At 44.5% G+C, this 12,020-nt stretch overlaps 1 protein-coding gene across 5 annotated transcripts in view; it reads right to left on the bottom strand.

Moving 5' to 3' along the window:
• Nucleotides 1-8,480, bottom strand: part of KIDINS220 (kinase D interacting substrate 220) — a 94,875-nt gene extending 86,395 nt beyond the window's left edge. For 4 of the 5 annotated variants that reach the window (XM_089923477.1, XM_022554210.3, XM_089923476.1 and 1 more), the window contains exons 1-2: nucleotides 8,334-8,480; nucleotides 1,890-2,018 (exon numbers count right to left, since the gene is read on the bottom strand). In XM_089923477.1, the coding sequence (XP_089779603.1) occupies nucleotides 1,890-1,997 (108 nt within the window). In that variant the 5' untranslated portion in view covers nucleotides 1,998-2,018; nucleotides 8,334-8,480. Of the gene's footprint in view, nucleotides 1-1,889; nucleotides 2,019-8,333 lie in introns of those variants that run through there. The other variant, XM_089923475.1, reaches the window with a different exon arrangement.
• Between the last annotated feature and the right edge of the window lie 3,540 nt (nucleotides 8,481-12,020).

Raw genomic sequence — 12,020 nt, 5'->3', positions numbered from 1 at the left:
AACAATCTCCAATTATTAATTTTATCTCATTTATGCATAACAATTATTGACTATTCAAAACCATAGAAGGGAATAATGATGTCAACTAACCAAAATATAGTTTGTTCAATATAGAAACATTGAAGATATAGACACTATCATTAGATGAACTTATGCTTAAGACTCAAAGACAAAAGAGCATGAACAGATCATAGCTTGTTTGAAGTCAAACAGAATGGGTTCAATTTGGATTTCACCAGGTAATATCTTGGATAGGAAACTGAAGGATTAAGTCATTTATCTGTAAGTCAAGATAAATAAGAGTATAATTTTTTATGGAGTTTCTATGCAAATTAAATGAGCTAAATATATAGAACTATTACCATATCTGCATAAATAGTCAATAAAAACAATAGCTATCATCAATGTATTGCAATAACAAAAATTTTATATCACGATTTCTTTAACGAGAGCTAACATTTAATAAAATTAGGTACCCCATGTCAAAAATAATAATAATAATAAATAACTGTTGATTCAGCAGCTTTCAAAACATTTATAATATTTGCATACCCATGTTCATAGCAGCAGGATCCACAACAGCAAAGAGGAGGAAACAACCCAACTGTCTATCAATGGATAAGTGGATAAACACACCGTGGTACATACATATAATGGAATACTATTCAGCTTGAATAAGGAAGGAAATCTTGTCACATGCTACGACATGGATGAACCTCAAGGATATTACACTAAACGAAATAAGCCAGTCACAAAAAGACAAACACTGTACAGTTCCACTTCTATGAAGTACCTAGAGTAGTCAAATTCATAAAGACAGAAAGTATAATGGTGGTTACCAGGGCCTGGGGTCGGGGGAATAGGGAGTTGTATAATAGATATGGAGTTTCAGATTTGAAGAAGTTCTGGAAGTATTTCACATGTGAATTACTTAACACTACTGAACACCACTGAACTGTACACTTAAGAATGGTTAAGATGGTAAATTTTATGTTTTTTCCCCACTGTAAAAAAAAATCATAAAACTCTGCATGTCTACACACACAGATACATATATGTGCACACATATACACATATACACACATATACATTTGTGTAAAACTAAAATCAGTCCATGTTCATCTTATTCTCTGGTCAGAAAAAAAAATTACACTGTATTGAAATACAGTCCTAAGAAAAAGGATTATTTTTCTTAAGTTTTATAAAACATACATATTTGCCACTTAAAAAATTCATACAGTAAGTTTATTAGTCCCTAAAATGTTGCAGCTTGGCTGTTCACAATAAAATAATCAACATTTTATTTGCTTGTATTGTTGAAAAGAAATATCTAATACGAGTTAATGAAAATGATGAATATATACTTCCCTGTCTTATTAAACAGAACACACGACCTATTTAAGTATCTGTTAAAGATTTAAGTCTTTAAAATCCCAAGGCGTGTGGAATGAACAACTCGGGAGGAGGGTTGAGGCTCCAGAAAAGAAAATATTTCAGAAAGTCCTAATTTTGTCTGGTTAATCTTTTTTTTTTTTTTGGTTAATCTACTTATAAGAAGATTGGGTCTAGAAGCTCTTCTAAAGTTTCCTAGAAACACTTTTGATTTCAGTAATTAAACTTCTTGAAGGGTGACTGTTCTATCTGGAAAAAAGCCAAACATAAGTCTCAGTCATAAAGCATAAATTCAATATTCAATCATTTATATAAGTTCAAATGTATTCCAACAATACAGAATTCAAAGCACTTTTAACTATAAGAAATTATATCATTACTGAGGGTGAGAACTACAAATTTCTTACTTACCTTTATCCTTAGCACAGTGCCTCATACATAGTGGGTAGTCAACAAATATTTGTAAGAAGAATTTAATTTTAGAAACTTGGTCTTACCTCATTTCTCTCATCTACATCCTTGCATTTTTCAAGAAGAGCTTTCAAAGCAGGAATGTTTTCTTCTTCTACATAATTTATTACGCTCTGTGATATGAGAACTGACATTTTCACAGAAAGCTACAATACCTGTTAAATCAGATCATAATTTGGGATTAGGAAAAAAAAGTTACTACTAACTACATTACTTTCTTGACCTTAAACTTGTACAATTACACCTCCATTGGCAGGAGTAAAAACAAGGCCCCATAGCTCAGCTCTCAAAATGTCCACCCCTCTCCTCCCAAGACTCACCCTCATCTCTCTCTTAACTCATCCAAACCCCAAACTCCAGACCCATCCCCCAAACCCTCCTCCTCACCACCACCCACCACCCACAAATAAAAGCAAGCGCTCCACGGCCTCTCCTGCTACGTTCTCCATCTCAGTAAACGGCCACTCCAGCTCCATTCTTCCAAGGTCAAAACCTTGGAATTATCCATGACTTATCTCGTCCCTTTACACTCTACATTCAATCTATTAGCAAATCCTTTGGTTCTACCTATAAAACGTATTTCAAATCTGGTCACTACTCACCACCTCCATCACAACCACACTGGTCCAGCCACCGTGACCTCTCACCTAGATCCCAACTGCTCTCCCCTCCTCCATGTTGCCTTTCCCACGGTCTATCCACAAGGCAACCAGGTGATCTTTTGAAAATGTAAGTTGGACCAGAGCTTCTTAAATCATAATATACATCAGAATCACCTAGAGCTTGTAAAACACAAATGCCTGGGCCCTTCCCTCAGAGATTCTGACAAGTAGGTCCTGGTGCAGCCCCTGTATCTGTATCTTTAACACACTCCACACACCTGCCTTTGCTCAATTTGCTCCCTGCATTTGGAACACCACTCCTAAATCACTGAGCTGCATCTTGGCCATCCTGTGCTCAAAACCCCCCAACAGTTGTCCTCTCACTCGAAATAAAAACCCCAATTCCTTATCATAGCCCAAAAGGCCCTGCCTGACCTATTCCAGCCTCTCTCCATGTCCCTGAGCTTACCTACCACTCTCTTTCGCCTTCATTTTGCTCAGGCTACCCAGGGTTTCTGTTCCAACGTCACCTGATCAGAGCGTCCCTGACCACTGTGTACGAGACAGCCATCACCCCCACTATCGTTCCTCATTACATCGTCCCGCCTTGCTTTTCCATGCAGCACTTACTTAGCATCACTCAAGAAACCTTTGTGTTTTGCTTTCTGGGTTTTTCGTCTGCCTCCTCATCGTCCACCCCACCTCCAAAATGCAGCCCAACGGGAGTAGAGACTATTCCTGTTTTGTTTGATGCTGAATCCCCAGCATGTAGAACAGTGCCTGGCACACAGCAGACACCAATATCTAAGAATGAATGAGCATGCCTACACCGATGCACCCACCTGGAATTCTTCACCCATCTTTAACTTTCTAACAAATGGAAACATTCCTTCAAATTCCACCTCAGGGGGATCCTCCTCTGGAACCTCCTCCCCCTTCCTTCCCCTCACTCTGTCCTACCCCGCCCTGGTCAGTTTCACCCAGTACACCTATATGTTATGCATATCTGCAGTATTACACTTATAATAACATATCACAATTATTAATTTACTTTGAAATCCTTGAAAACAAGATCATGTCTTACCTTTTCATCCTCAGCAACTAAGGAAAGGCTTGGTACATCGCCATTAAATGGTTACGGAATTAACAGGAATATTTTATAATTACAGAGGCTATGTGCACCCTAAATTTTAATGTTACACCTGGTGAATCTGGTTAAGGTGTAAAACAGAGTTCTTTGTACTACTCTTACAAGTCTTCTGTAAGTTTGCAATTACTTTAAAATAAAAATTTTAAACACACATGCAAATGTCTGACAAAGCCCTTATTTAGATCAAATATTTTTCCTCACTATAATATCACACAAGACTGGAATGAGCATAGTAAAGAAAAGAAGTTATAGACATTGACCTCAGTTGTTAAAAAGAAAAAAAAAATTGAAAATCTTAAGATCTTCAAACCTTGTTACCTCTCTCCCCCAATCTGTTATGTGGATGGTATGTGTATCACCTTGAGATACATAAAACTTTAAAAGTTATCACTCATAGATTGTGACTAATATTAAAAGACTTCAGACTTAGATCCTTTTAGACTAAGATTAAGCAGAAAATGGTAATAGTAAAAAAAAAAAAATTGAAGCTGCCTTGCCTTAAGCCACCTGAAAGATATTCTTTAAACGAATCTATTAAGGAAAGGTGATCTACCTTTGCCATACAGCTTTGAGAAAATGCAATTCTACACAGCCATAATTGAATAACAGTTCGATCTAACAGTAGTCTGTTGGAAGTCTATAATTTACAATGCTTCAGGTTATCACTGACAAGTTGAATAATACACTGTTTCTGCCCTATGGAGACTTAGGGCTCTTTAAAGTACTGGAGGATAAAAGAGGTGACTGGGGGAAGAGAGAAATGACTGAAATAAAATTGGTTGGCTGAAGTTGGGCGATGGGCACATGAGGGTTCATTACGATACTCTACTTTGTGTACTTAGGGGGAAATATTAGAGCAGGCTTTGCTGATCGTTCAGCATTACACGCCTGGAATTCTGGTAATCTCTGCATTCATCCACCCATCCCTTCTTTACTGTTAAGTTTCTTTTTTTTTTTTTTTTAACATCTTTATTGGAGTATAATTGCTTTACAGTGGTGTGTTAGTTTCTGCTTCATAACAAAGTGAATCAGCTATACATATACATATGTTCCCATATCTCTTCCCTCTTCCGTCTCCCTCCCTCCCACCCTCCCTATCCCACCCCTCTAGGTGGTCACAAACCACCTAGCAGATCTCCCTGTGCTACAAGGCTGCTTTCTTAATGGGAGGAACTTCACAAGTCTTACCTTCACAAATTCAGAAGCGCCTAAAACAGTTTCTTGTGCATATTAAAGAATTGTTAAATGTTTCCTGAATTGAATTTGATCGTCACATCACATTTATTAATTTAACAGGAGAAAACAGTCTACCACACTGACAGTTATAAAATGATTCCCATGAGTCAGGCTTCTAACAAATCAAGAATTTGATCTCAAGTGTGCCCAGTAAATCAGATTATGTTCTTCAATGGCCAGGTCTCCCAATCCCTCCCTCAGAGGCTTCACTTTTGATTAGCAGTGCTTCCCCTCTTAAATAAATCCTTTCAACAGGTTCCATTCTCACCTAAAAACGAATACCCTCACCCCCCCACAACCCATCCTCGGCTCTCGTCATTCTCAGAAATGCCCTGTCAGCTTCAAGCCATCCTCCCCCTCCCCCTCCCCCTCACAGGACCAGGCTCTCCTCTCCATCATCCCGACCCACCGACAGACAGCATAGAGGTCTCAATTTAAAAGTCACTTCCCCCAGTGAGGTCTCCCTGACCGCCCACTCCCCTCCCAGACCAGCTTAGGGCTTCTCCTCTCCCTCCTTCTTTCTCAGTCTTCCTTAAAGATACACTGCACTTCGTTGCAGTGACTGTGCTCCCAGGCAGGAAGCATGTCTGGTTTGGTCACCACTGTTTCCCCCATGCCTGACAAGTTTCCAGGAACAAAGGACAGGCTCAACAGGCATCAGGTGAACGAAGGCAGCCCAGGGCGCAAGGCCTCATCTGTTCTGCAAATATTTCTGGGGCACCATCATGTGCAAGGCCCATGACAGCCTTTACTGGATTCCTATCAAGCCTTCAACAGGCTTACCGTTCACTAGGAGACATAAAAGAACTTCATCACGAAAAGAGCATTTACACGTCACCTTGGAGTTTATGAGATGCTTTTATATCTATGATCTATTTGATTTTCCAATAATCTTAAGTATTATCTCTCATTTTACAGATGAGAAAACAGGTTTCATACACAAGTAATTTGCCCAACATAATTCAAAAAGCAAATGTGTACTATCCAGATAAATCCAAGTCATAATTTAAGGTAGAACAGTGCTGGAGAAACCCAAGGTCCTATGAGAGCTCCGAAGAGAAGTTCCTACTCTTACTGGAATACCATGGAAGTATCACTTTGTGTTGATCCCTGAAGAATGGGTCCACTGGTGGGAAATGAAAGAAGGGCATACCAGGCAGAAGGGACAGAATGAACACAGAGGGTGCTGAGTGACTATGCAGTGTATGTCCAGGAAACAATGAACAGCGTGGATAGGGAACGTAAGTAAAAAGTTAGAGCTACGACTGGAAAGTGAGGGTGGTTAGATCTGTAATCTCTGCGAGATAAGGGCTGTCTCTCTTTTGTTCTTATGTCCCCAGAACCTATTACAGGTCCAGAGCAAGTAGAAACATCAAAGATAACTGCCAAACTGAGTAACTGTATAGGTATGCTAAACATGCCTCTTCTGTAGGACTCTGCCTGCCCATAGCTCCCACTACCCTCAAGAGCCATGTTCTCTACCATCAGCCACAACCAGTGATGAGCACATGAGGACACGTGACTGCTCAAAAAGATAAGCTGGGCCAGTCAGATTCCTCTCTCTAGAACTGGAAATTAGAAACCAGAGACCCAGTCATTGCAGACCATGAACAAAATGATACAGTTTTGAGGCAGCCAGTCAGCAGAGAGAGGATCCAACGATGTGAACAGAGAAGACTCCTCATAAGTGAGAAAACAAATGTGGCCCCTGAGAGATCTACAGAAGGTGGAGCTGCCTTAGATCCCGATTTCTTTCCGATTCTCAGTCAGTCCTGCAAATCTCCTTTTCCCTGAGGTAAAAGAGTACATCTCTGTCCCGTCCCTCGCCTTCTAAACAGCCCTGGCTAATACAGTGGCAAAGAAACTGAGCAAAAGCAGGAAGAGGGGGATGGCACACTCACATGATCCTAGGAAAAATTTCCCCCAGCAGTGAATGCGGCCCAGAATCGGAACCCTGGATACCAGTCAGACAACCACCACAAGAGCCCACAGGAGAGGGGACAGGCGGCAGGGATGCAGAAGAAATGAGAGATATGAACTTGAACAGTATAAAATCCCCCATATTGGACCCTTTGACCTACCAAAATATCCAGAAGACAGATTCTGAATGTAGAAATTTTTAAAAATATGTGACCAGAAATGAAAGAACTGGCAAAGATGACTAGATACCAAGCATAGGTGATGAGAGGATGATGGTGCCACTAACAAAAAAAAAGTGGAGTCCGGAGAAGGTCAGGACTTTCCTCTGTTTGGTTAGTATCCCCTCCTTCCCCACCACTCCTGCATGCTGAATGTGAGGTACTCGAAAAAACCTGGGTTGGAGAATCCACCCAGTTTTTGGAAAAACAGATCTGCAAATCACTCGCACAGAGTGTAAAACAAAGATCCTCATACTTGTGTGCATCAAAGTTACTCAGGAAGCTTGTCAATACACAAAGTCCTTGGGCTTCTCCCCCAGAGAATCCTATTCAGTAGACCTGGGGCGCAGAAACTGACATTTTAACAAGCGCCCCAAAATGATTCTGATGAAAGTTTCCACGCTAGCAAAGCTAGAGAACAAAGAACACAACCTTGCCGCTGCATTTCTCACCCTCGGCTCTGCATCAGGTCTCCTAGGGTGCTTTAAAAAAAATTTTGATGTCTGATCTTCAGTGCTGTCAAAGTGGAGACAGTGACAGAACGTATCACAGTCACCTATCTGAAGGGGTGATTCCTGAGCCACACCCCAGGCCGGCTGAATGGGAATTCTGAGGGTAAGGCTAAGAAAGCTACATTTTTAACCAGTGCCCCCTAGCGGCTAGCAAAGATAGCTCCATAAATAGTTATTAATAAAATATTCTTCATTGGTTTAAACCTTACTATGTGTCAAAACAATTTTAAAGAAAAATAATCCAACGTTACTGGCTGACAAATCGCTTCCCTATAAATAAATCAAGGAAGCGTCGTAATCAATGGCTTGCTGACATTTTGCTGATATAACGGCCTGCACAGGACAATGGAGTAATGGAGCCCAATATGAAAGCAAAGGGAGAAAAACCAACCACCTCCTCCGTGGAAGCCCAAGGAAAGAAACCTCGAACGCCTGCCCTAGCGGTACAAGCTAAGGGGGTTCTCGAGGTGGTGGGTGTGCCTGCGGCTGCTCCAAAAAAATAACCAAAAGACACTTGTTTCACTAGCATCCCCCATCTCACCCCCCCCAAAAGGCTGACCACCTGCGACAGTTAAGTCCAAGACCTTCCCGGCGCCGCAGCAAGCGTGGACCCGCCCGGAAAGCCGGACACCGCCCCCCCCGCACCGCGGCCCCGCACCGCCCCCTCCCTCCCCTCCCTTGACCCCGCACACGCACTCGGCCTCGCGGCCCCCTCACCCGGCCACGGCCCCTTCCCCACACCCGGCCTCACCCTTCCTCCGCTCCCTCCTCGCTCTGCCTCGGCCCCCTACACACCCCACCACGGCCCCTCCCTGCCGACCACCACACTGACCGTCTCAGAACCTGGCCCAAGGACGGCTTCCACAGCTCCGGCGGAAAGGACCCGCTTTGCCGCAGGCGCTGTCAGAAGACTAGAAAGGGAGAGACTGCGGCTTTCAGCGCGTCGCCCTCACCGTAGCCGGCAGCCATTTTTCCCCGCCGTCTCCGCAAACTGACAGATCACGTGACCCTGGCTGAGGGGCGGGGCTTCGTGTGGCCACGCCCCGTGTCTGTCTGCGGAGCTCGAAGGAGGCGGGGTTGGGTGGGGCTGCTGGCGCCGGCTGGAGCGCTGCGGGGTAGGCGGGCTGGGGCGAGGGAAGCGAGTCGCCCAGCCCTGCCTCCCTCGGCACATTCTCTCTGGCCTCCAAATTTTGGCGTATTTTGGCAAGCGCCCCAGGCAATATTTTCTTCATCTTCAGTGTCACTCTTCATATTATGGCGAGTTTCTTATCCCAGTTCACCATTATCATCAAAGCTTATGCAGAGAAATAAACCGCAAGTATAACTTCAAACGACTCTGCAAACATATTGCGAAGGGAGGCTAGCTGAAATCCCGTCCTCCTGAACCCAGAACACCTGTGGGATCTAATCTCCCGGCCCAGAGAGCCCACCGCCTCCCCCGCTTCCTCACTCCCCGCTCTGCAGCCCGGCAGACCGTCCTTACCCTGGTCTCTGCAGAAGGAACCTCTGACCTGCTGGCGGCCAAATGTGATTGACCACTTTTCCACTCACAGTTTCCCTCGCGACTCCCTCCTGGAAATGTTCCCCTCCCTCGGCTTCTGTGACTCTGATTCTCCTCGTTTTCCTCCCATTTCTCTAGCTGCTCCTCTCAGATTTCACCTCCCTTCAAATTGGTTAATGTTTCCAGAATTCAGCTCAAAGCTGGACTCGTCACCCCACCCCCCCGACCTGGTGTGATCCTCCTGTCCTGACACTGTCGGGGGACCTGACTCCTGCCCCCATCCACCGAGGCAGGAATTGGGAAGTCATGCACCTCCTCCTCCGCCCCTGCCTAATGTCATCCAATCAGCCCACACCGCCTGATTGCAGCCACTTTCATCACCCCTGAGCTGCTTAAAGGCTTCAGAAGCTCCCCACCAGGACTACATATCAAAAGCCCCCAACTACCCTCCCTGCCTCTGCTGGTGCCCCACTAACCGTCTCCCCAGGAGATTGGGGATCATGTCACTTCTTTGATTAAACTCCTCAGCAGCCTTCCACTTCCATAGAACAGATTCCCAAATAGTACTTAACAGGCAAGTCTCCTCTGGAGCTGGCCCCTGCCAGACTTCTTGCCATTGTACTGTCCACCGCTCTCCTCCCATCCTGCCCCCACCCTAGGCTGGCAAGTTCAGTTCCCGGAACATTGGGCCATATGCTCTTTGTCATCTCCATTTTGTTTCCAAAGTGTTGTTCCCTCTCCCCTGGATATTCTTTCCTGCCTCTTGTCCAGCCGAGTCCAACGGATGAATTCTATTTGTCTTTTAAGAGGCAGCCTAAGCAGTCCCCTCTTGTGTAGCTTTCTGCGTGACCTCAACCAGGGTTCATCATCCATCGTCTGTATTCACCTTCTTACTCCACAGTCCCGGGGCACAGTATGTATTCCAAAAGTATGTGTTAAAGCATATTTAACCGGTTTCCATGTCTCTCCCCCACTATAAGGTTCACTCCATTCTTACTCCACACCAGCTTCCCTCACCCTGTTTAGAGCAGTGTGTGGCCTTGGAAAGCCTTTAACGAAGAAAGAGCACCGTTTACGTCTTCGTCACACGCTTTGGGGTGTCCTCTCATTGTGCACGCATGCCACACCAACATCTGATGGAGCCACATGTTGGCCCCTTGTTGGCTTTTTCCATGAGTTGCCAGAGTGATCCATTTCAGATGCTTTTCAATGGTGCCCAAAGTTGGCACATCAAAATCATCTGTAGATCTTTTTAAAAATCAAAACTCGACCCTTGTTGGGGATTTTAAAAATATCTTCCCAGCTGATTCCAACGAAACATCATTCTCAGACGTGGTTCTTGTCCCACTGTGTCCAAATCGGTGACAGCCGATGTGAGTATCCCTTTTCAGTGTCAAGCAGGTTTTTGAGGACCTACGCAGTATAGCAGGTGGCCTTTTAGTAGCCACTGGTTGTGAAAGCAACATGGGAATGGGGATCCGTGGTTTCACAGGGATCTATGGCCCCAGCGTGGCAGCCAGTGCCCTCATCATAGGGAACCATCGGAATCATCAACAAGGCATTTGAAAAGCTTTCTTTTATGTTCTTGTTATTTTGGGGGTGGGGGTGTTTTTAAAATATTCTAATGAGTGCATTTCAATATTATTGGTGTCTTTTGTAATCATATTGATTTTATTTTTATCTATTTAAACACATTCTGAGAAGGCAGTCGTAGGTCTTACCTGTCTGCCAAAAAGGACTAGAACACAAAAGTGGTTAAGAATCCCTGGGCAAAAATATTAAAAATGAGATGAGACTTCCTACACTTCCTGACACCTCTGGGTTACCACGTGTGAAAAAGCTGCACTCTCATCCCACAATGGTTAAATTTGTTCCCAGGATTCCTAGTACTGGGGAAAATCTGGATTACTCTTCTTCCAAGAAAGTTGTCTGTACGTTGAACCTTGTCTTTGAGTTTCTTGACCTTCTGAGCTACTCTCCAAGAGATTTGCTCTTTCCCTGGGATGTTGACGGGCTTTCTGGATGAGCCTGGGGACACAAAGGGAAAATGTGGATTACATATCAGAGATTGGGCCCTGCAAGATCTCACTGAGGTGTGTCGGCTATGAAATGGTGGCTCAGGGAGAAGGGGTCTTGAGTCCCTAAGTGCTTCCCCTACGGAACACCATTTTGAGAAGAGAGCTGCCCCCATGACAGTCCTCACCGTTCCAGCCCGCCTCACCATGACCACCCCCAGCCGCTTCACCCCGCAATTTCTGTAACTCCAGGAAGCAACGCCTGGTCGGTGAGCTAGCCTCTCCACAGCAAGTCCAGGAGGCTTTAGGTCGGCTTATGCCCACCAGGTGTGAGCCACACTGAGCAGCAGTGAACCAGCACGGCCAGAACGCCTCTCTTGGGGACAACTGGAATATAACAGAAAGCAGGGGGGGGCGGGGGGGGACAGGAAGTAGTGGTCCTCCAGCTTAGGTGGCCCCAAGCACCGCTGCACCGCAGCTGGCGGCTTCTCAGTCAAGGACTTTGCAAATCCCCGTCTAGAAGTGGGACATTGAGTTCCAGACACTAAGCCCATCACTCACACTACCTGAATCCCCTCCCCACTTCTTCTCCCCGGATAAAAATCCTGAAGATATTCGGTGTACAAGTTGTCCTTTCAGGCACATTTTAAAAGCAGTCCAGATGACAGCCTGGAAAGAAGCTACTAGAAACAGGCTTTCCTTTGGCAAACGTTTGAATGGAAGATGAGAGAAGGGTCAGGTTCAAGGATGGCAGGAAAGGGGAGAAGCCTTGGAGCAGGGAATAGGGTTATCAGCTAGGGTCCCCCCTCCATTGCAGGTCTGAACTGGGGATGGGAGAAATCTTACATTCGGGGTTTTATTAGTAGTCCAGGCCAGGCATTTCATTACTAAAATGAGAATGTTTAATGACCAGACATGACTAGATGATATTCAATGATCCAAGAGTAATGAGAAACATTACAAAAATTATGAGACCTATTAGAAATTTTGTCTGGGAAACAAG

This window comes from Delphinapterus leucas, chromosome 13 (assembly GCF_059928025.1).
Source record: "Delphinapterus leucas isolate spDelLeu-1000000601 "Yukka" chromosome 13, BTC_Dleu_Yukka2, whole genome shotgun sequence".
Taxonomy (NCBI): Eukaryota; Metazoa; Chordata; class Mammalia; order Artiodactyla; family Monodontidae; genus Delphinapterus; species Delphinapterus leucas.
Note: the sequence above shows the minus strand (reverse complement) of the source record. Positions and strands in the feature narration are given on the sequence as shown.